A 24029-nucleotide genomic window follows, 5' to 3' on the forward strand; every position below is an offset into this window, starting at 1 on the left:
ACAAAAATGATATGCTGAAGGGCAGAAGTGACGAAGGCAGGCCATGGACTATTAAAATTCATTACTATTGTGATAATAGCAAAATAAAACATGTCAGTCAAGTCATTTTACTTGCTTTTTTTCATGAAAGATGGTAGAAGGAATTAAAATAACATCTTACATCATAACCCTATTTTCAGTACTGTATTTCAACCGGAGTGCAAGTTGAATAATTTTTAATCAGATGCGTCTATATTTTAAAGTTTACAAATGTTATTAATACAGAACATGCAGTTAGTGCAAGTGAAGTACCATGACAACGAAACTTTTTAATAATAATAATCAGAATAATAATGTCAGCAGGGTCTAAAACATAGGATAGCCTAGGCGTATTATAAAGCCCCCTGGTTAGGCGTTAGTGCATGTGACAGATAAACCCATACTTCATTGATCAGATTAGGTTACTTTACGTCGCTTTCTGTCACTTCTGTCTAATTGCGATGATATGGATGACAGCGCGCTACGACGCCAGGTGTCCTGGATGCAGCAGCATCTTTGTGAGTGTCCCTTCATATTCATTCTCATCTTCGCGATTAGCCAAAAGTGGCAGAAAAGCTAAGTAAAAAGGGGGCGCTAAAAATCCACCTCGCCCGGATGAAAACTTTATCTTGAGCCGCCCTTGTAAGAGAATGATTTTTAAAAGGATTATTACACGATTCTCTCTGGGTGAATGAGCTTCCACTTGGTTGCATAAAGTGAACTTGAAACGTACTTTGACTTTGTTTCAGGATGAGGGCACGAATGATCGAATTGTTGTTTTAAATCCACTTTATGTACAGAAAGACTAATCGGGACTGTACCTACAGTTCAAAGTAAGATCCGAGCCACTGTGCCTCAACCGGGTATCGAACCCGGGACTCCTTAGGTGACGGCATGAGTCGCAACCGAATTTGTAGAAGGCGGCCCCCTTGACCCCACCTAAGCGTCGCCACTGGAAGCATCCCTGGTCCCTCTTACAAATGCATCGTGGAGAACGCTCGTCTGGCGTCGTGTGTCGAACGCTGCCTTCCTTCATTCCGATTCGTCCCTCCCTGCCAAGAGTTCAATCACACAAGCACAGGCTGCTATTAGCCACCGGGTGCTGCGCTGGCTGGCTGGGCGGAAACCCAAATACCCAGAGGTCAGCGTTCTCTGCGAAAAAAAAAAAAGGTCAAGTACGTTCATCGCAGATAAACAAAGGCCTACACTCCGCCACGGTGGCACGCAAAGCATGGCGGCGGTTGCAGATGTGCATGTCCTCTCGCGATTTTCCTGCTGCCGACAAATTAGTCCAACATTTTCCTCTTTTGACCATTGTCAAATCACCATCGAAGTCACGAACCTTTTTATCCATGTTGTGCACCACCAGCAACTACGTTGGAAGCAAGTTGCTCACATGTATCTAGTATTTATTTATTTATTTAGAACATGACGAACGAATGTTTACAATATTTCCTGATATTTTTTTTAGATTAATAATGATTGCTGATCACGAGATACATACACACTATTAAGGTTCACACTGACAGTGTCATGGGTTCGAACCCGGACTTGGAAACCTTGGGTGTTCTTGGGTGCTCTTTCATCAATTTCATAATAGCCCTGTTTAGTTTGCTGCACTTTTCGACACTAGGTGTAGTGCAGGTGTATCTTGGTGTCGGGCTGGTGCAAGGAAATGACGTTCAACCATATACGATAAGCGGTGTACAAGTTCAGAAGATTCTATAAATGCCTGTCTGCTGCTTTAAACGTTCATTTGAACCACGTGAACATACACCACACATTACACTGCTCCGGAACGTAGTGCAGCGGTGCAGATACCAAATACACTACTTGACACCAAATCAACGAAGTAGACGAGTCGGTGTTGCACCGTGTAACCACACGCGAGTGGAAAGTCAAAAAGTGCTGCGAACCAGACGGGAGTTAATATTACTTTATCCTATTCTTCGCGATTAGCCAAAAGTGGCAGAAAAGTGAAGTAAAATAAACCAAATGAATCAATAGATCACACTGACAATGTTATATTTGACGGGTAAAGGGAAAAGAAATTGGCTGGTACGCTAAATGAGAAGGAACTGTCTACTAAAAGACGCACTGGAAGGAATGGTTTACGGGGAAAGGACCAGGGAAAGATGAAGATATCACGTGATAGATAATATCAAATTAAATGTATCCAGCGCTGATATAATGCGCAAGATCGGAAAACATGGATGTTGAAGTGAGAAACCTGACTATTAAGGTAGAGAACGATGAATGAACACACACACAACACACATGAGAACCGCGATGGTCCAGTCGTGGGGACCCGGGTTTGATTCTCGGGGTGGGTGATTGCAGGTGTTGCCTTTTCAAGCAATGTCCATCCAGGAGCGGGTCTTGGATTCACCCAGCCTCTAAAAAGCATGGTGGCCGAGGGTAGCCCGAGGGGGAGGGGGTAAAAGCTGTTAGATCGTTGTGCTCATCTCATCAGCTCCAGAAATTGCCGAGATGGCGAATGTGTAGGGTCCTACTGCCATATGCCTCGAGGCATTGAGTTTGAAGTCCACTTTATGCACAGATAGGCTAATCGGGACAGTTTAAAGTGAGATTAGAAACACTGCGTGTCTAAACCAGGTTTCGAACCCAGTAGCCCTTGATTACAAAGCGACGACGTTACCACTACGACATCGGGAATACCCACGGTTTATTGCAATGGTTCAAGGGGTAACTTTACCTTATTTTCTACACACACACACACACTCCTATTTGCCCATTTTACAAGTTTTAATGCTTATAAACCGCATCCTATTGTTAAGAAATGGAACATAAAACTAAAAAAGTACAGAAAATGGTCAATAAGGAAGGCGAAAAAATTCGCAAAAATGGGAAATAAAACAAGGTTTCATTGATCTAATCATAATGTTTAGCATTGTATTCAAGGTTCCGGAAAAAGTATGACTTTTCTTCATCTTTTCAATCCTGCGTGATAACCTTGAAGGAAAGTATTCAATGCAGGAACGTAAAACAATGCAATAAAAGGCTGTTGAGCTGTATGTGATATTTCACTGTCCTTGTCTCCAAGCTTATGGGTAGATACCATTAACGTCTACAGAAGCATTGATTTTTCTTTTCATCCTTCACCTTTCGTCAGCTGGAAACAAGGCATGAAAATATTTCTAGAAAGGAAGCTACAACGGAAACGTTGCTCGAATGCACAAGAAGCATTTGGGGAAAAGTTTCGACATTTTCGCGCGCAAATATGTCACGGCCGTCTCACTGATTTCTTGCCGGTTGCTTCCGAAGCGTTTTGCACGGCGGATTCCTCTACGCGCAGAATGAAAGCGAAGCTGGAGCTGTGGTTCCGACTTCGTATACAATCTCATGTTTAAAAATAAATAAAACAAAGTCTTGGACGATTCTTCAAAGATGCTAGTAGCTACAGTCCTTCTGAGTTAGCAGCGAGTGCGCATGCGCCACCTGGACTAGTCCAGTATCCTCATAGGGGTGATAGCTGCAAGTGGAACGAAGACGGTGAAGCAGTTAGAGTACTTTATGGAACCAGTTTCGCTCACTCGTACTCGTTCGAGCCTCCCATGCTCGAGCGTGCTACGCTCGAGCGTTTACAATGGAATATCAATATATGTTCTGGCAGTTTCAGCCCACAATCATCTGTTTCATTTCATATATCACTGTGTAGATAGACTAAAGTACATTTTAACATGGAGATGACGACTTCGCTCGAGCGAAGAAGCTCTCGATTCCGTACGCTATCTAGCATACCTAGCGTCGTTTGGTGCTCGAGAGAAATGCTCTTCCTGCAACACTCTAGAAACAGCTTCTTTGTTAGTCGCGATCATGGGCCCGAGTGCGCATGCGCCATCTGGACGAGTCCAGTGGCAACGTAGGGGCAATGGCTGCAAGAGGAACGCAGTAGGGTAAGCAAGTTCCGTGAAAATCGTGTTTGTTCCACTTCGAAAGGGCTTGTTACGAGTTGTAACAGCCACCAATAATCACAAATACAAGTAGGGGAAAGACAGCAAACAATACTGAGGGAAATACTGATCTGAAACCCACAGGGTAGTTTCGCGCATTTGTCTACCTCATTCCCCTTTGAAATCCACCACTTCAGCTAGGCACGTCTTCTGCGGCCGAACACACACAAAAAAAAAAAAATATTGTAAAATCTCCCTTCTTTCTATCTATTTCGGTTGCCTCGTCTCGGTATCGTCCCTCTTTTGAAAGACTGAAACAGGGCCTCCCGCTGACGTGGCGGTTACAGTTTTCGCTTTGTAATCGAGAGGTCCCGGTTTCGAATCCCGGCGGTGACACATTAGACCCCAATTTAAACTCTAGTTTCCTACCCGATTAGCGTATGTGAGCATAAATTGGGCCTTAAACAAACTTTGAAAGATGGGTAACAAATCCAAATCCAAGGGGGCAGCCCTCCCCACCTTTTCAAACTACCTTTACAACGCATAACAATTTCACGCATCGAACAGCCTTCCAGCATTCTCCCTTCTCCATCCCGTTCGTGGTTCACCGAGTGCCTTTAGGTGTCTAGTTACGCCCCATCCTGTACCTCTGGGATTTTAACCACTCCGTCTGCGGCTTTACTCAGTCTAGATTCCAGTCCAGTGATGTGCGTCTATGCGTAAACAACGATAGTCTACATTCTACATGTAGACTATTTTATACACGTAGAGTACGTAATCTATGTAAACAACATGGCGAAAGGTGATAACTTAGCAAAGGACGCCGTGGAATTAAAAGAAAATTATACTGCGTATCGGTTGCTGATGTGTGAAGATAACTTTTCATACTCTTCCAAATTCGAACAATTTCTCACCTAGGAAGAAACCTAATATAAGAAATATTCTACTCTTTTATGGGGAAAAGACTACTCTTGCCTCACGACTGCCATCTGTTTTTGTTTTTTGTATACTATTTATCTTCTTCCATATAGTTGATAATAGAAGAGAAGATAAATTTTGTTGTAAATATGATTCTTTTCATTTCGTTACGAAACAATATAGTTGAAAATGTCACTTTCCCTTCATGAAACCCTTGAAAATTAATTTTAATGCACTTTAGATTGTCTACGTAGTCTATGTAAACTACAACGCAATGTAATCTACGCGTAGATTACATGTAGACAACACATGTAGACGTAAATTTATAGTCTACTGCACATCACTGAGTACAGCGCAAGAAATATCCATGTAAACAATGCCTCTGCATCATTTTCGACATTCATTGCTGATATTAAGCTTCCGCAAAATAAGCATAATAACGCATGTTCCCGGTGCATTGTGTAATGTAACCACCGTTGACTTTGCACTTGTTTTCTGGTTGTGTGACTTCCTTCTGTATGTCATTTCATACGAGATGTGGCAATCAGAAGCGTGAAGGCGGGTTTATTCTTGCCTACTGGATTTTCTCTCTGTGTATGCAGGTCACTGTATTCAAAATATGACACTTTCAAGTACAACTTTCCATCATATTGCTTTTGCATGTAAATGTGTAGCCTTTTCGATAGCCAAGAGCGTTAGCCAGTAACTCACTCATCGAACATTTCGAGTTCGAATCCCTGACTGGGAATGGTTTTTCCTTCATCAGTTTTATTTACAGTTTGGTTTTAGTTCACCTTTAAGCTCAGATAGGCTAACAATTATTCATCCTCGTCGTTGCGATTAGCCTAGAGAGGAATAAAAGCGACATGAAATAAGAACAACAGAAATTAGCATTGTCACCGCTAGGATGTGTATAGGGCAGCCATTAAATTTGGAATCAATGAGAGAACTGACGAACAAAAATGTAAAGCGTGCTCCGCATGCCCACCACCACTCTTAACACACACAGAGAGGCCCTGTGAAATGGATCTCAACACCATGTACTTTGCCATGATAAAGTGTTCTGGATCAAGGAAATTGTTAAAACGTTTGAGGAAGCGTGTTGAGACTGTGTCGCACAGATTCTGTGTCGGACATGCGGAGCACGATTTACATGAAGGAAATGTGCCGTTTGTCAATTCGTCCATCGGTACCAGTCTTTATAGTCACCTTGTAGTGTATATTTACATGAGACCTGACAATGCGCAAAATGAATGTCCAGGGAAAGCTAACGGTGTTTTAAGAGCACGCATATTTTCAGTGATACAATTCAAAACAAATATCTATTCAGTCCACGGCTTGTAGACAACACATTGCATATTTAATAATAAAATGGTCGCTGGAATTTTCCTTTGAACTAACAGGTCATTAACATTTTACCATTGTTGTCACTAATCCTAGAGTGATCGCTTTGGATCGAGTGATTCCGAACCTGACATTTCCTGTCAACATGTTGGATAACTTTGTCCATTCTTCCTAGTTGCTAAGCACCACACCTGAGAAGAGGGTGGGGCCTTGGCCACCGTTAAATAATCATTCAAGGCGTTACCACTTGATATCTTCCGACCTTGTCTGCTGTGGCCTTGAGGTGGAATTAGAATGGTACAAATTGTGGTTGTTGGATGTTGCTATAACCTCATTGATCCATAGATGATCTAATACGCAACGGTGACTATCACGAAACGTAATTTTACCCTCCAAGGGGACTATGGATGTTGACGTTTTTCCACTATCCACACACACAAACACATCTGTTCGTCTACCCTACCAAACGAGGACATCAGTCAAAAACCCACAACATCAGGACCTTGTTGAACTCCACTTATTACTCTCAAATTCACTGTTTGGTTTGAATGAGATAGAGTGCTACAGACTTCGGCACATGAAGTGACACTCCCCTCTCCTCCCCTAGTGCTTTTTCCTCGAAAGAAACATGCCATTGCTCTTCATATGTCGGTTTGCGACAACAATGATAATTATGCAGCACAATAAGTGCAAAAAAATACGGTGTTACATTCACAAATAGTAATCTATATTTCTGTTGACAATAGAAAAGATTATAAAAAAAGTATCGATGTCGTGTACCGTTGAATACTGCCCCCCCCCCCACCCCAAGCACTGGATGGAAAGATTCGGGCATTCTCCATACGTTTCATGTATTACTATTTTACATGTACAAGGAACAAAAATATTTTGGCATATACATTACTGAGAAGATAAAAATTGTTAGTACAGTAATGAACAGTAAGTGAAAAGAATATTGTAGTGGAAGGTATACAGAAAAGTGATCCATTACTATTTTGGCTGTATTTTCATGTAATAAAAAGGTAGAGCGAAATTCCGGTTTGTATCTCATTGATCCACGTAAATACTATGAGTTCAATGAGGCCCTTATAGTCAGGTGAAGGGGGTCCTGCTGGGGACAGGACCCAGAAGCTAGTAAGGAGAGGAACTCACCCCAACACCGCCGGAACGTCGATGGAGTGCGAGGAGGCGCGCTTCCTGTCGCCCGCCATGTCCGCCAAGCGAGCGAAGTCCGTGTCCTGGTCCATGAGCCTCGCAGATTTCCTCGACTCCATCAGACGGACCTCCTCCAGCCTCTTCTTTATGTCCAGAGGGCCCTGCGAGAGAAGAAAAGAGCGTCAAAACATCGGTACAAGATTACGTCACAGGAATTTCACCATCTTTCATCGTAAAATTTATCGAAAACAACAAGAAATTTTAATCTTCTTCTTTCCTAAAGTACGTAGCTGTCATAACTTGCCCTGCTCAGGAATGGAAAATGATCTGTAATGTCAGTAAAAGTTATTTTTTAAAAAATCCTGGTATGTAGTTTGTCAGCTTTCTGAAAAAAAAAATGTGCTCGCGTTTGCCAGGGATTTTTTTATCGTTGATTTGCTATCGCATTTCCAGTGACTTCACAGTGTGGTGACTCCTAATCTGGTAATAACTATTGTGAGGCGCGATGGTTCAGTCGGTAGGGCGTCTGACTGCGACGGGGATTCGATTCCCAGGGTGGACGATTTTAGGTGGGAATTTTTGGCAAAGCCCCTGCATTTGCTCTGGAGTTCACTCATCCTGTAATAACATGTGGGGTCCCGGGTGCTTATTTCACATGTGCACATTGAAATAGAGATTGGGGGCGTGGTTTGTGTATGAATGCTCCCTATTGGCTAGCAGACTGCCTCAATGATATAGGATAGCACACTGGCATTTATTTCATTGACTCGTGCGAACACTTTCTGTAAACTACAGACTACAAGCAGAACCATCTAGTGGGAAAAATACAACGCAATCGGATAGTAATCAATACTCGAAAAGCGAATAGACTTTCTTATTGGAAATAAAAGAGGCAATAATTTTTAAAATGTTGCGTTGGATGAAAATTCTTATACAATTATTTAATATATTGGGTCATTTTCCGCTTTTCGTCAGATGCAAACAAGGAGCATTTTTAATTCTTACTTTAAAGATCTGTCAAAACCTTGAGTAGCGACAAAACCTTAATTTCGACTATATAAGCGCGCGGCTATTTGTTTTGTAAAAAGTTGTTACAAACCAGATATTACATACTGGAAACAACTACACAAGGTGAAAAGAGAGAAGTTTCAAAAAAAGAAAAGTAGATGGCAGCACAAGGTAAAAGAATATAAATAAATCACTGGAGGATTAGTTTGGATTTAGTGAAAGTGAACTACAATAGAAAGATGTAGAAAAGATCAAAGCAATGTATAAAAAGTAGAAAATAGATGGAAAAGGAAAATAGAAGTGGTTTACATCATTCAACAAGTTCAAACTTGTAGTCAATTTTTAGGCACGCCATAGAAGTACTCAATAAAGAAAAAATAGACCATCCAACCAGAAAGTTCTCAATTACAAGCCACGCCCCCAATCTCTATTTCAATGTGCATATGTGAAATACGCGTCCCGGGTTCGATACCCAGTGGAGGCACATAGTGTTTCGGATTCCACTTTAGCCTTTATGACAATCAGTTTTTGTCACCTACTTTTTTTATCCTAGGTTTTCGTTATTTTATATTTTTCTGTAACCTTCGTATCCTCGTGAAGCTTCGGTAGAAAAACACCACGTTTCTGAACCTTTTGTGTTTCTCTGCTTTTGTTAACTTTTCCCCCTTTCGGTCGTACGAGCTCGGACCAACAATGTGCTGTGATAAATCTTTCACTGTTTTTGAGCGACTTTTGTGCATTTGGCGACGGAAAGTCAACTTGGGAGGCCAATTACTGGAGGAACATGTTACGTACCGAATGAGGGTAGAACTATTCTTTTCACCCCATTCTAACGCAACACGTGTGCCCCAAGAAGCTGGACCAGGCAAAAAATGGACGCTTGACCACCAACGTCGTAACTTCAGATTCCCGCGCCTAAAAGTCAGTCCGTTGTATTCGAAGTTTCAAGCTGTCTTTATATAGTGGCAGAACGAACAAACACGTACAGTCTACCGCCAGTTTTCGAACCGACAACACCTCCGCGACAGTCGGAGTAAAGATTCGGGACTTTGTCTTTTTTCTACCGCGCCGTGTATTTTATCCTGCGTGAGTGAGTGACAGTGACTAGTTGTACGAATACGCAGTGTTAATTAGTGACTTGTGCACTGGATTCGCGTTATTCGTTTTGTGACGAGGAACATTAATACCACTATGGCGGGCTAATCACGAGAGAAGGAGGGCCTTGGGTCTTCCTAGCCTGCACGAAGCCGACAACGCAGCAGATCATCGCTCAGCGTCGCGACGCCACACCACTAAAACGCCGTCACAAACACCACATCGCCACAAATGACGCTCACAGCCCGATTAGAAGCCATGAAATGATACCGCCGAAAGCCGCCAGTCGAAACAGCATTCCTAGAGTACTTCGACGCCGACACCGACGCCCGACGAGAATTCTACGGAGAGAGAGAGAGAGAAATTGGAAGATGAAGCGACACCAGCCCACACTTAGATCTACCGTCTAGAAGAGAAGATTGAGATAATGAAGCGACACCTACTGCGTCTTGAGACGACGCCGACGTCCCGCGTGAGATTAGCAGCGAGAATCCACGAGTACCCCCGGTAAAGGAACTTCGCCCGTTTATTTCGCCGTCCCCCGAGTAGAGAGAGAGACGATGCGAATCAATTAATCGCTCCATTACGAGGCCGACAAGATGACAGAGAGGCTGTTTTCCCTCGTCTATGATCGCCGTGATGTAGAAGGAAAGTGTGTCAAAGAAGATTGCGAAGTGCCGCTACAAAGAAGTAGCGTGGGGAAGTGTTAGTGTCGCAAAGAGGACCGCACATTGACGTCACGCAGCCGTTTAGAGGACTACGGTAAACGTCGCTGGAACGTCTAGAACGTCGAGATGGTATAGTATCCTACTGTTAATTTTCTATATGTGTGAGTGATCATCTACCCAAGCCTCCAAAGATCGGCCGTCGGACGAAAAGATACCAGTATTTAAAATTAAAAGTCGCGAAGGTATTAATTATAATTATTTCTCGCCAACATCATCTAAATTTCACGACAATTGCTAATTCGGAAGATATATTCACAGCATACTGTTGTTTTTCCACGCTCTGCGCCGAACTGTTGAGTAATATTTTTTGTTTATGTCACCTTATATGCTTTACTCGGTAATATTTGATTAAAACTGCATAAATCGTGTATCTATTGCAGAAATCATCCCTCAAGTTTGCTAAGTGAGGAAGTAAATTAACTGCGTGCTATTTTTAATATATATTCATACATAAGTGTCTTCATTTATTCTGTAAACATGTATGCCTTGCAGTTGATATCTATGTTGCACGAGTTGCGTGCCCTGCCTAATGTTACTGAAGTTCCAAGGCGCATTAGTAATAATTTAAACAATAATTATTTAAATGTTTTGTTAAATTGCAAGAATAAAAGGTTTACGTGTCATGCCCGTTGGCAGAATGTAATGAGCACGCGCAGATGAAAGTTTAGTATCTTTAATTCTAAGCACATTAACGTCTTCGGGCGCAGTTTAATATTCCTATGAAGAACTAAATATTGCATGGTGTCTAAAAATGGCCAATGTACTTATCTTAATGTAATTATTCCCCTGCGGTATGAGAGAGTGTGTGAATGCTTGAATGATAGTGAGGGGTTGTGTAATGTGTCTATTTTTCGTGTGTTATATAATATACTTTATTGTTATATATGATTTGACTATGATTTGTGTTTAAACATATAGTATACTTATCCTCATAACTGGTGGTATTTATATTTTAGTTCAACGTTAAGTCAGCAAAGCATTTCTGCTGGCTAACATCAATTATTATTATTATTGATTATTATTATTATTATTCAACGTCACTTTATGCACGAGTCGGCTATTCGTCGGGGGTAAAAACCGATCCGGTCACACGTACCCTGGAATCAAAACCGTTAGCTGGGCCCGACACCTAGGAAGGGGACTTCGGTCTCCGGACTAAGTGTCAAACTTAGGTCATGTACCAAAAGGGCCCGGGGTGAGAATTTGGCATCCCGATCAGGGACCGGTCTATCTTTTACCCTCGTCGAGGGAAGTACATTTTCATTTTTTTTTAATTGATAGATAGCGTGAGGATTTTTTTCATTGCTTTGGTTAAACTTTTATTGGGTATTTTGTGTTTACGTGTATTCTTGTGGCGTTTTTATTATTTTTTTTTTGTGTCATTTAGTATTTTGTGTTTGCGTTATTCATTTCTTGGCGCGAATTTGATTAACGTAAAGGGCAATTAAGTAGGCGAATATCGGCAAGGGCGAATTTTCTAGGAATTATTTCATGCAAATTTAGTGGCGACTTTGTGTGTGCGCGTAGGCTTTTTTGTAGGTAGCAGAAAGGGGACCCGTCGTGCCCTCCTCTCTGCATTTTTGATAGGTTATTGTTTGTATTGTTTTTCTGTAGTGCGTTATATATTTTGAAGTGCAGATTTATCTTCTGACGACCTCAGGTCATAGTGAGTGTTTTTAAATATCTAATGAAATTGAGAAGTGAGAAAATTATTTATGGAAAGATGAGCGAAGCACGGAAGTGTGTAGTTTGCGGGATTGAAATCCCATTAAGTGAAATGGACCCATCGAACGAAGCGCAGTCGCGCTGTAGTACTTGTGTTATTTCGTCAGGAACTCCAGGACACGGGGGCTTAGTTGTAAATACTGAATCCACGCCATCTTCTGAAGATCCGAATCAGCTGACCGCTTCCCCTCCGGAAGAAGTCGCTCCGATGAAAGAAACAAATGATGCATTGAATAATGGCGCCGGCACCAACGACAGGATGTTCGAGATGATAAGACAGCTGATCCGGGCGGAGCACGCAGACACACAAAAGCGAATCGAACAACTTGAGACCCGATTCCAGGAAGTGGTGCGTATTTCGGTGGAACAAATAACTGAGCGTCTTTCCACGCGTTTGCAAGACAGTGAGCAGAAACTCACCGCGGAAATCGCTCGCTTGGATTCCCGTGTTGATGACCAGGACCAGCAGTTGGCAACACTGTCGCAACGGACAGACCACACGGACCAGGATTTGGCAGTATTGAGACAATCGTCGGCTCAGCTTGAGGCTACCTGTCACCAGAACTTCGAAGGTTTGAGACAGCGCGTGGCGAAAACAATAGGCGAGGTTGATGACCATTCCCAAAAGATACAGGCCTTGGAAAAAAGAATGGACAGTTTGGACCTTTCTCACCCTCAGAGACGAGAAACGCCCACGGCTACGAGGACGAACCCAGGTACTTCGACCACCAGCAATAACGAGGACCCTTTGCCTGAATTGAAAAGTATCAATGAGCTAGCGGTAAATGAGACTTTCCCCGGTTTACCCACTCGACTAGCGACCACCAGCAGCGAAGGTCATTATTCGGTACCCACAATTGCGAGAAGAGCTATTTCTCCTCTTGAATATAAAACCCATTTCAAAAGATTCAACGGGACTGATCGGGTTTTACCGTCTGCATTTTTGGAGAGATTTGAAACTACCTCAGAGGAGCTGTCCTTAGGGGATAATGAAAGGATCCTGGTTTTGCGAGGCTTAATGGAAGACCGAGGGCCACAGTTCACCAGCAGTGTCTGGAAAGATATCCTTCAAGCTTACGGTGTGAAACCCCTCTGGACACCGTCTTACAGGCCGCAGGCGAACCAGGTGGAGCAGATGCACTGCGAGATGAACCGACTGCTGCGAGTGTTCTGCCACGGTAACCACCAGGAATGGAGCAAGCATGTCACTTCTGTTGCACTTTTACTCAATAACACGGAGTCCGACAGGTTAGGATTTACACCCGCGGAGCTTCACTTCGGAAGTGTCCAACGAAGAGATGTGATACGTCACTTCGGGTTACAGGAGGATGACCGCGACCCGAATGTCAATGAGAAAATCTTGATGGCCGTAGAGCGTACCAAGAGCGCCAGGAGAAAGGCGAATGAAAAGGCGACGCGAGCCGGCGCTGAGATCAAACAAGGAGATCTCGTGTTTGTAAAGAACCACGGCCTGAGCTCGCAGGTCGAAGGAAAAATAAAGAAGTTATTTTTCATGTACGATGGACCATATTTCTGTAAGAGCAAACCTGCAACGAACATCTTGGATCTTGATGATTGTGTAACAGGAAAACAACTCGCGCCGCAGCACGTGGAGAATTGCAAGCGGTGGAACTGCTCTGAAGAGAAACGGGAAGATTGGATGAAAAGGTATCGCGAAATCTGCAATTTGCCATTGGGCACTTAATAGACATTGTGTAGAGGAGCTACAATTTGATTTGTTTTGTGTTTTATTTATGTGTCACTTATCTCTATATTACTAGCATCATTGCTATTCTTCAACATTATGTATTTTTGTGTTATGTATTATTGAGCCCTGTTTACTTGTGTACTATTATTATTGTGATTAATCAAGGAATTTTTGTGTGAAATTTTATATACATGGTGCTCAAATAAAAAATATTTTTCATGTATAGATTTATATACAGGGTGCTCATATAAAAAGTATTCATATACAGGGTGTTTTAAAAAAATATGTAACCTTCAAAAATCTCCCCAGCCGAGAGCGATTTTTCAAGCCTACAATTTTTTTTCAAGTTAGGGGGGGCGAGATATGACAATCAGTTTTTGTCACCTACTTTTTTTATCCTAGGTTTTCGTTATTTTATATTTTTCTGTAACCTTCGTATCCTCGTGAAGCTTCGGTAGAAAAACACCACGTTTCTGAACCTTTTGTGTTTCTCTGCTTTTGTTAACTTTTCCCCCTTTCGGTCGTACGAGCTCGGACCAACAATGTGCTGTGATAAATCTTTCACTGTTTTTGAGCGACTTTTGTGCATTTGGCGACGGAAAGTCAACTTGGGAGGCCAATTACTGGAGGAACATGTTACGTACCGAATGAGGGTAGAACTATTCTTTTCACCCCATTCTAACGCAACACGTGTGCCCCAAGAAGCTGGACCAGGCAAAAAATGGACGCTTGACCACCAACGTCGTAACTTCAGATTCCCGCGCCTAAAAGTCAGTCCGTTGTATTCGAAGTTTCAAGCTGTCTTTATATAGTGGCAGAACGAACAAACACGTACAGTCTACCGCCAGTTTTCGAACCGACAACACCTCCGCGACAGTCGGAGTAAAGATTCGGGACTTTGTCTTTTTTCTACCGCGCCGTGTATTTTATCCTGCGTGAGTGAGTGACAGTGACTAGTTGTACGAATACGCAGTGTTAATTAGTGACTTGTGCACTGGATTCGCGTTATTCGTTTTGTGACGAGGAACATTAATACCACTATGGCGGGCTAATCACGAGAGAAGGAGGGCCTTGGGTCTTCCTAGCCTGCACGAAGCCGACAACGCAGCAGATCATCGCTCAGCGTCGCGACGCCACACCACTAAAACGCCGTCACAAACACCACATCGCCACAAATGACGCTCACAGCCCGATTAGAAGCCATGAAATGATACCGCCGAAAGCCGCCAGTCGAAACAGCATTCCTAGAGTACTTCGACGCCGACACCGACGCCCGACGAGAATTCTACGGAGAGAGAGAGAGAGAAATTGGAAGATGAAGCGACACCAGCCCACACTTAGATCTACCGTCTAGAAGAGAAGATTGAGATAATGAAGCGACACCTACTGCGTCTTGAGACGACGCCGACGTCCCGCGTGAGATTAGCAGCGAGAATCCACGAGTACCCCCGGTAAAGGAACTTCGCCCGTTTATTTCGCCGTCCCCCGAGTAGAGAGAGAGACGATGCGAATCAATTAATCGCTCCATTACGAGGCCGACAAGATGACAGAGAGGCTGTTTTCCCTCGTCTATGATCGCCGTGATGTAGAAGGAAAGTGTGTCAAAGAAGATTGCGAAGTGCCGCTACAAAGAAGTAGCGTGGGGAAGTGTTAGTGTCGCAAAGAGGACCGCACATTGACGTCACGCAGCCGTTTAGAGGACTACGGTAAACGTCGCTGGAACGTCTAGAACGTCGAGATGGTATAGTATCCTACTGTTAATTTTCTATATGTGTGAGTGATCATCTACCCAAGCCTCCAAAGATCGGCCGTCGGACGAAAAGATACCAGTATTTAAAATTAAAAGTCGCGAAGGTATTAATTATAATTATTTCTCGCCAACATCATCTAAATTTCACGACAATTGCTAATTCGGAAGATATATTCACAGCATACTGTTGTTTTTCCACGCTCTGCGCCGAACTGTTGAGTAATATTTTTTGTTTATGTCACCTTATATGCTTTACTCGGTAATATTTGATTAAAACTGCATAAATCGTGTATCTATTGCAGAAATCATCCCTCAAGTTTGCTAAGTGAGGAAGTAAATTAACTGCGTGCTATTTTTAATATATATTCATACATAAGTGTCTTCATTTATTCTGTAAACATGTATGCCTTGCAGTTGATATCTATGTTGCACGAGTTGCGTGCCCTGCCTAATGTTACTGAAGTTCCAAGGCGCATTAGTAATAATTTAAACAATAATTATTTAAATGTTTTGTTAAATTGCAAGAATAAAAGGTTTACGTGTCATGCCCGTTGGCAGAATGTAATGAGCACGCGCAGATGAAAGTTTAGTATCTTTAATTCTAAGCACATTAACGTCTTCGGGCGCAGTTTAATATTCCTATGAAGAACTAAATATTGCATGGTGTCTAAAAATGGCCAATGTACTTATCTTAATGTAATTATTCCCCTGCGGTATGAGAGAGTGTGTGAATGCTTGAATGATAGTGAGGGGTTGTGTAATGTGTCTATTTTTCGTGTGTTATATAATATACTTTATTGTTATATATGATTTGACTATGATTTGTGTTTAAACATATAGTATACTTATCCTCATAACTGGTGGTATTTATATTTTAGTTCAACGTTAAGTCAGCAAAGCATTTCTGCTGGCTAACATCAATTATTATTATTATTGATTATTATTATTATTATTCAACGTCACTTTATGCACGAGTCGGCTATTCGTCGGGGGTAAAAACCGATCCGGTCACACGTACCCTGGAATCAAAACCGTTAGCTGGGCCCGACACCTAGGAAGGGGACTTCGGTCTCCGGACTAAGTGTCAAACTTAGGTCATGTACCTAAAGGTCCCGGTGAGACCTTACTGTGCACAAAGTGGACCTAAAACACCAATTCAATCAATCAAACAATCTAATAACATGCCTTTGGGAGGGGGTGAAGACGGTTGGGGCGTGGTGCTGATCACATCCATAAATAGCCGAGATAACGAATGTGTGGGGCCCTAACTCCACATCCCTTCGTTGGCATGTTGCAATATGCAGGGGGTAGCTTTACCGTTCGTTCCAATGTAAAATGGCTAACGCTGTATTTGGAATCTTCTATTAAATAAACTTTTAGTAGTAACTAGAGCCCGGCCCTTTAGGAGCTGCACCTACAAAAAAATAATGTTTGGCGCTTTCATATATGGAGTCTCGCATTTATATATCGCCATATAGACCCATTCCGTGGTACATTATTCCCCCTACTTTGTACCTAAGACACCCCTCTGCACCTAAACATGAATTTTGCACCTATTCTGCACTTAAAACATGGTTGCAGTGAGCGAATTAAAGTAAACATGTACAATTATATGTGACGTTCTGTAAATCGAGGGGAATTTTTGGAAGAAGTTGGAAATCTTTGCCTTGTGAGAGGGAAATTCTTCCTGACCGATAAACGATTAAGCTTTGAGGTCATCAACATATGCAGGTACGTACAATATAATTCAGTACAACGTTTTCCTTTTGTATTCAGAAACCAGTGTCAGGGATGAGTGAAGGTAAAGACTCAAGCTTTGGTGGATGTATATGCAATCAAAGTATATCTTCATTTCTCAAAACACTTTCTTTGTAATGTTTAAAATGAAAAATTATATGATGCACATGAATGTATTTAAGGTTTTCTTGCTTTTTTGGCACCTAAATATGCACCTATTTTGGTTTTTTCACCTTTTTTTGCACCTAAACGGTCAAAAGTGTGATCCTAAAGATCCGGGCTCTAGTAATAACTTATTGTACTGACAAAATTTCCCAGTTACAGAACATTTCTTGAACGTCAATTTTCCATAAATGCTAAAAAAAATTAAATATTTCGATTTTGGAGATTATCATTCGCCACGTTATGGCACAAAATCGCATTTGTTTACAGTGCATTAACTTATTCTTTAGTCCAAAATGAATACATAATGAAACAATAAATGATCATTATCTTATATGTTCTGTTCATGAAAATATCAGTTTAGTGTTCAATGAAAAGATATCATGCTATGAAGGAGTTGGATGCCAGATAATAAATTCTTCAAAATGAAATGCCAGTTTTACTCGACTTTTTGACTAGTTTTCAATCTCTGATATTGAACAAATGCCAATCTCGTTGATATAGTTTGAACGTACAAAGTGGTATTACCCAATTACAGTGATCTACATAAATAAAAATGGATAGAAATTGGCAGTGGGCAATGGGCGCCAACGGAAAATTTTCCAGTGGGGGCTACGTCACGTTTACGTGCCATCAGAAGAAAGAGATAGAGATACAATAAGCGATAGAGAATGAGATACAGGAGTAGAAATAAACAAGTCTGACAGAGATGGAGAGAGAGCGAAAAGAAAGAAGTGAAATATAAAAGAAAAGAAGGAACTCGGAGAGAGGAAGGAGGGAGAAAGAGAGGGGGGATAAAGAAGCGAAACGGAGAGAGAGAGAGAGAGAGAGAGAATACATATAGAAGCAACGGAGACGAACCGTAGAAACAAGGGGGAGAAAATAGAAACACATGCAGAGTAAGAGAGGGGGAGAGAGAGAATTAAGAAGGAAAAAGACAGAAACGGGAGGGAAAATATAGAAAATGAAATTATTAAGAATAGGCGAAATGTACGCTAATGGAACGCTAAAACCCGAAAAGAAGGTGAAGAGTTTGAGACAACAGAAGAAAAACAGAAAGAGATAAGAGTAGACGGGAGCAATACATAGGTAAGTTTTCCTTATTCCGAAGGGAGGGAAGGGGATCAAGTGACTCCCATGATCTTTCCTGCAGGCACCCATTGAAAAGGTCAATATAAACACGTAAACATGCATTTAAAATGTTATACAATTTTATAGTATGTGCAAAGCGTTCGTCTGCTGAACTCGGAAGGGGAAAATGAGGACAAAAGCGTGGAATAAGAATAAAAAAGGCTGCGAAAATAGAGGGGAGAGAGAGTTTTTTAAATTCCTTGAGAGGCCAGCGTTGGTGACGAAAGCAACTGCCCTTTCACTTGCCTCTCCACTCGTGGTGAAGCGAGGCGAACGTGTTTTCTCTCTCCCCGGCGGATGAGAATTCCCGAGCGAGAGATTGTCAGTGAAACTCCCTGGAACCAGCGTACTGAGGCAAGGCGAGAAATCGCCGGGTGACCCACAAAAAAACAGTGGCGGATTCAGAACTGACGCTCGAGTGTTGGGGTGTCTTTTTGAGCATCTCCAAGCAGGGAATATAATTCTAATTTGCATTTCTGGCAATGTAGGGTATTACACACTGGAACTAAGTTGGACTTCCGTGGTCTAAAGGTTCGTGTACCAAAAGTGTAATGAAAGGTCTTGGGTTCGATTCCTGGATAAGGTGTAAATGTTATTTTATCTTCATGATCAGGCCCCGTAACCGTGACGTCCTTGGAGCAGTGGCGCTACGACGACATGAGTCCCGGGTTCGATTCCCGACCTTTGGATTGGTGTTTTTTGTGAGTGTCTCTTCATCGTTACGATTAGCCAAATTTAGCGACGCAAAATAAAAATCAGACCCAATCAGATACCTAGATGGTCTTGTAAAATCGAGACGAGCCCCTTCAAAACGAGGCAGACTTCTGTAAAATCGAGACGACACCGCGACATAAGTGTCCGAAACTCTCGGTCTCGTTCGAGACCTTGGTATGCGACTTCTCTAGACATACGAAATGGATATCTCTCTGATTATTTACTCTGGTAATTTCAAGGTCGATCCATTAGTGGCAACTGTTCTGCGTGTTTGCATACACACTCAGGATAAAATCTAGTTTTTCAAGGGCTCGTGGCATCGAAACGAGACGTAAAAAGGCATGTTGTCAAGAAACGTTTCCCTTATTGACCTCTATACGTTATGAAAGATGATCCGGTGACGTTGTGTGTACAAATACCACTTATTTCGAGATGAGACCGAGACTTGAGCTACAAGAACGAGACAGAAGTTTATAAATCGAGACAAGACAGGCATTTACAACGCGAGGCAAAACCGAGACACTGATATCACCCCTATTGACAAATACAAACGCTGATATAAACTAAGAAATAAGAATTTTATTCGCGAAGGGTTGAAAAGCGCGAGTTTCCAATAATATCTGGCATCTTATATCATTGAGAGCCTTGTCTGAGCAGTGTGGAGAGGCGTTCGCCCCCATCACCCTCCCCGTGGCACACTCACTAGGAAAACGGGTACATTACAAAATATATTTTGCAATATTTATTGCCAGGAATATTCATTGTAGCATAAAACGTGGCATGTATATATTGAGGGGGAAAATACGTCTTTGCGGGAGGGTTACAGCCTTGTTATTCGCCAATGAAATAAATCTCAGAATTTTCCAAAAGGTTTTCGAGTCTCATCGAATTGGCAATACGTTGGGGGTGTGGTGGTACTATTGCCAAGCTTCCAAACAGCGAGTAGGTCAGGTGCGTATACACAAAACGAGGTTGCGTTCCACAATTCAAAAATAACGCATGACACGCTACCAGTGTTGGCAACGCATCGCTCACAAAATCACTCAACCAACAAGTAAATGTTCGCTAGAAATCCGTTCAAGCAAATCGGCCACACAAAAAGAAAATGATCGAAATATAACGAAAATAAGCGTACTTTTAAATGAGTTTTTAATGTGAAAGATACGGGACAGTCCTTTTATGATTTTTTTCGGTCTAATGCACAGCTTTGTTATTTCATTTACAGAAGAGATGATTTTTACCGTTAGATGGTGCCGCAGTGGCTTCACTAATTTTTTTCGTATCTGAAGAAGCATACATTTTCTCTCCTGAAGTTGCTTGTTTACTTGAGTCCAAATATTCGTTCCTTGATAGAGTAAGGACATTTTTCCTACCATTCTTATACAAATTTGAGCATAAACATTCCTGAATTCCATGAACGATCGCTTCAAATTCCGTAAGAACGCATCACTTTTTACTATGTTGTGTAAACATTTTTTAATAAGGGTTGCCTGAGCATTTTCCAGCCTAAGCTTGAAGCGTAAATTGTAAGCTTAAGAATAATGTATGGTCGAGCTTTGGGACTAACTGGGGGGGGGGGGGTTGATCCAATGGTTTAACATGGCGACAGTGAAATACAACTTAAAGGAAGCTTTGTAAAAATTTTGCTAGCATCCTCCCTCAATTCGAGATCTGGCTAGTTCATTGGACAATCCAAGCTACGTATTGTTTATTTTAGGGGTAGAAGGACAAGGTTAATCTTCATTGTCTCATTTTCATCCATCCACAAATGAAATGGCTTACAGGAGGACGACAAAGGTTAAATGATGAAAAGATTCTCTCGGGCTATCGACCAGGTGAGTTGCGGAAAACATTCCAAGCTTTCGAGAGCTAATGTCACTCTCATCTTCCACAACTCAAATGGTCGATAGCCCGAGAGAATCTTTTCATCAAGATTAAAGTAATTTATGTTGACACTCCAGTAGTTCCGTAATACTTGGTAAGTTACGGGTAAAGTTTGTGTTAAGTCTGCTCTACGTAAGGTAAGCTAATATGGGATCAGAGCGACAGCCTAAAGTGGTATCCCAACTACCGAAATGTACACTTACCGGGAGTCAACCGCGAGAAAATTTGATCACAAGGCGATAACGTTAACTTTACGCTGGACCTTTGGCCTGCGGCAGCAAAGTTATTTTCTAAAATTCCCGATCTCTTGAAAAACCAGTATGCTTACCCAGATTCTGAAACATTTCATCTGTTTATAATTTCTTCTAGAGCATTGGAATGTATGGAGTGGCCTTCGTTGAAGGCACCCTAAAGTCAACTCCCTTCCACGTAATACACCTGGTAACCAAGAACGTATTTAGGGGTCAGGGGGTCAATGAAAATATGCTTTGTTTAACATTTGTTGTATAATCGAGATTTTTTTATATCAACTTATTTCAAGGCAACACGTATTTAGTTTTTATTATTGCTATATTTAACATTAATTTGATGTGTGCGAGTGTCTAAATAAAGCTAACGTAGTACAAAAACTCATTTGTTGCATATCAACAACATAAAAAAAGGTAAAGTGCTCCCTTGTGCATAACACCACGCCATGAAGGCGTATAGGAGGTGTGGGGGTAACGCCCCACACTTTCTTGATCCGGTCGTGAGTGGGGGCGATGTGATCAGCATCACGCCCCTTGACCGCCTTTACCCCCCAGGGTTTCCCCCAGGTACCCACCCATGTTATTCGACGCTGGGTGGGCGCGCCGGGGCCGCCTCCAACGTTAGAAAAGTTCCCGGATTTGAACCGGCCGGGGGTCGGACCCGGGACCTTTTAGCATGGTAGAGACCCTTGGGCCTCGACCCCGACCCCCCCCCCCCCGTCCCCTGAAAGACTTACCAAATACTAACATGAGCTAAACAATGAAAATATACGTGTTTAGCATTTGCTGTATAATCGAGGGGTTATTTATTTACTGTATTTCCGCCGAACTTTGAATGACAGTACCGAAGATATTAATCTGAAACTAATTTTCGTCAATTGGATCTAACATTCTCTCTTGTTATTTAATAAATTTTCAATTCTTTATCTATTTGGCACTGATTTCCTTGCCGGGGCAGTTGCTTTCATACAAATTTTAGCAATCTTAACTACACGTGGTATGCTAGATAATGAATACATGGTTTTTATATCTCTATTCTTACACCATTTTTTAAACTATTAATGTAATAATAGCAATACTATATGAATTATTTATTAATTAATATTATTTTAATCTAATTTAATATAATTATTTTTATTGCAATGTTGTTATTATTATCATCATCATAATCATTATATCTGAGACACTTGGTTTGGACCCCCCAAAATACATTTCTAAATACTAACTAATAATACTAATTTCTAAATTTCTAAATAATATCTAAAACGTTGCAAGCCAACGAGGCTCTGGCGTCTGGATGTACAGTCAGTATATTATTTTGTAGGGCTGTGTTGTTCTGCGTTTTGTCCTCACATGTACCGAGTGCCCAATTACAGCATCAGCTTTTACCCTAAAGGAGATTTTAATCCACACAGACAAAAGCAAGTGGTCCCAAGTGCTGACGCACCCAAAATTTTAATTCCATTCTTTCATTCCTTCTAGAGTGTTCTAGTGAATCTTGCTGTTGTCTAGATATTTGTGACAGAAAATAGACTTACGGTGTAACGAAATTATTACATATCTATAGACAACAGCGAGGTGCGGTGGTGTAGGCAGTTGGGGCGTTTGACCTCCACGTACCTGGTGGTAAAGGCGGCCGGAGCGTGGTGCTGATCACCTCACCTTCAAAATGGCCGAAATCGAGAATGTGTGAGGTTCTACCCCCACATCCCTTAAATGGCACGGTGCAATATGCACGGGAAACTTTATCTTTTTGTAAAAAAAAAAATCTAAGACAACAGCGAAAGCGAACCACACAAAAGATTCACTTTTGTTCAAAATTTGGAACATAGTAGCGGTTTATCGAAAAGCCTAATATTCAGCACAACCTTAACCACTACGCTACCGAAAATCACCAGATCCTAAATTTTGGCTTTAATATATGTCCAGAAAAACCAATCGACACTTGGAGGCAATTGTCGTTGTAGTTGGCAACTCTGCAGCCGTACGCCGTGTGAATCTGTGGGTTGTAGAAACTTTTTAAACTGGCTGTACATTGCGAAAAACGCTACACTTTCTACGCACGGCGTGATTTCATTCCAATGCAAGCGCCATTGGCGCGTACCGAACAGCCTTGCCCCACTCAGGATACGATCGCCGGCCGGCTTGAGAGCGTAACAAAACAACATGGCCGATTTCTCCTCGTCTCGCAGGGCAACATGGTTTCTGTCGCATCATCTCGCATCTGCAACAGCTTCCGTGTGGGAGAGCGTAGTGAGCCTGGAGGCTGTGTAAAATGACGATGGAGTTAAATTTATTGAATCGGTCCGCTGTGCTGGTTGGCCGGGCCTTGGCTATCTGGCAAAACTCCAACTCTCTTCCTTTCATACGATCAGTGTTGCCATCTTTCGAGGGATTTTTTTCACTCGTTTTTTTCCCTCCGTCATAAGATTGTTCTCGGTCTCGTCTTCTTCTTCAAATGTCTGTCTCGTTCTCGAACAAATTGTCTCTTTGGTTTAATTTTTTGTTATTTTAGTGTAGTTTTTTCTGCCACACTTGGCTAATCGCGACGATGAGGATGGGTGATGATAGGATGAAAATTGATGAAGGTACACTCACAAAGAATGGCCATTCCCAGCCCGGGATTCGAACCCGAGACCCCTGGCGTTGTAGCACATTGTAATAATCATTTTCGCCTTGGAGTTCCTGTCCCTCGTTCTGTCTGGGTCTTAAAATTCATATACATATGAAACAAAAAGTATTTAAAAAAATAGGAATAAACGAAAACACTCCATGAAAAACGCTTGAATA

At 41.9% G+C, this 24029-nt stretch overlaps 1 protein-coding gene across 1 annotated transcript in view; it reads right to left on the reverse strand.

Annotated features, from left to right (window-relative positions):
• Glut4EF (Glucose transporter 4 enhancer factor) overlaps window positions 1-24029 on the reverse strand; it is a 123042-nt gene that overhangs the window by 80039 nt on the left and 18974 nt on the right. The window contains exon 2 of the mRNA XM_083129677.1: window positions 7347-7510. Within this exon, the coding sequence (XP_082985803.1) occupies window positions 7347-7510 (164 nt within the window). The remainder of the gene's footprint in view (window positions 1-7346; window positions 7511-24029) is intronic.

Source organism: Lepisma saccharinum, chromosome 10 (genome assembly GCF_977018435.1).
Source record: "Lepisma saccharinum chromosome 10, izLepSacc3.1, whole genome shotgun sequence".
NCBI lineage: Eukaryota > Metazoa > Arthropoda > Insecta > Zygentoma > Lepismatidae > Lepisma > Lepisma saccharinum.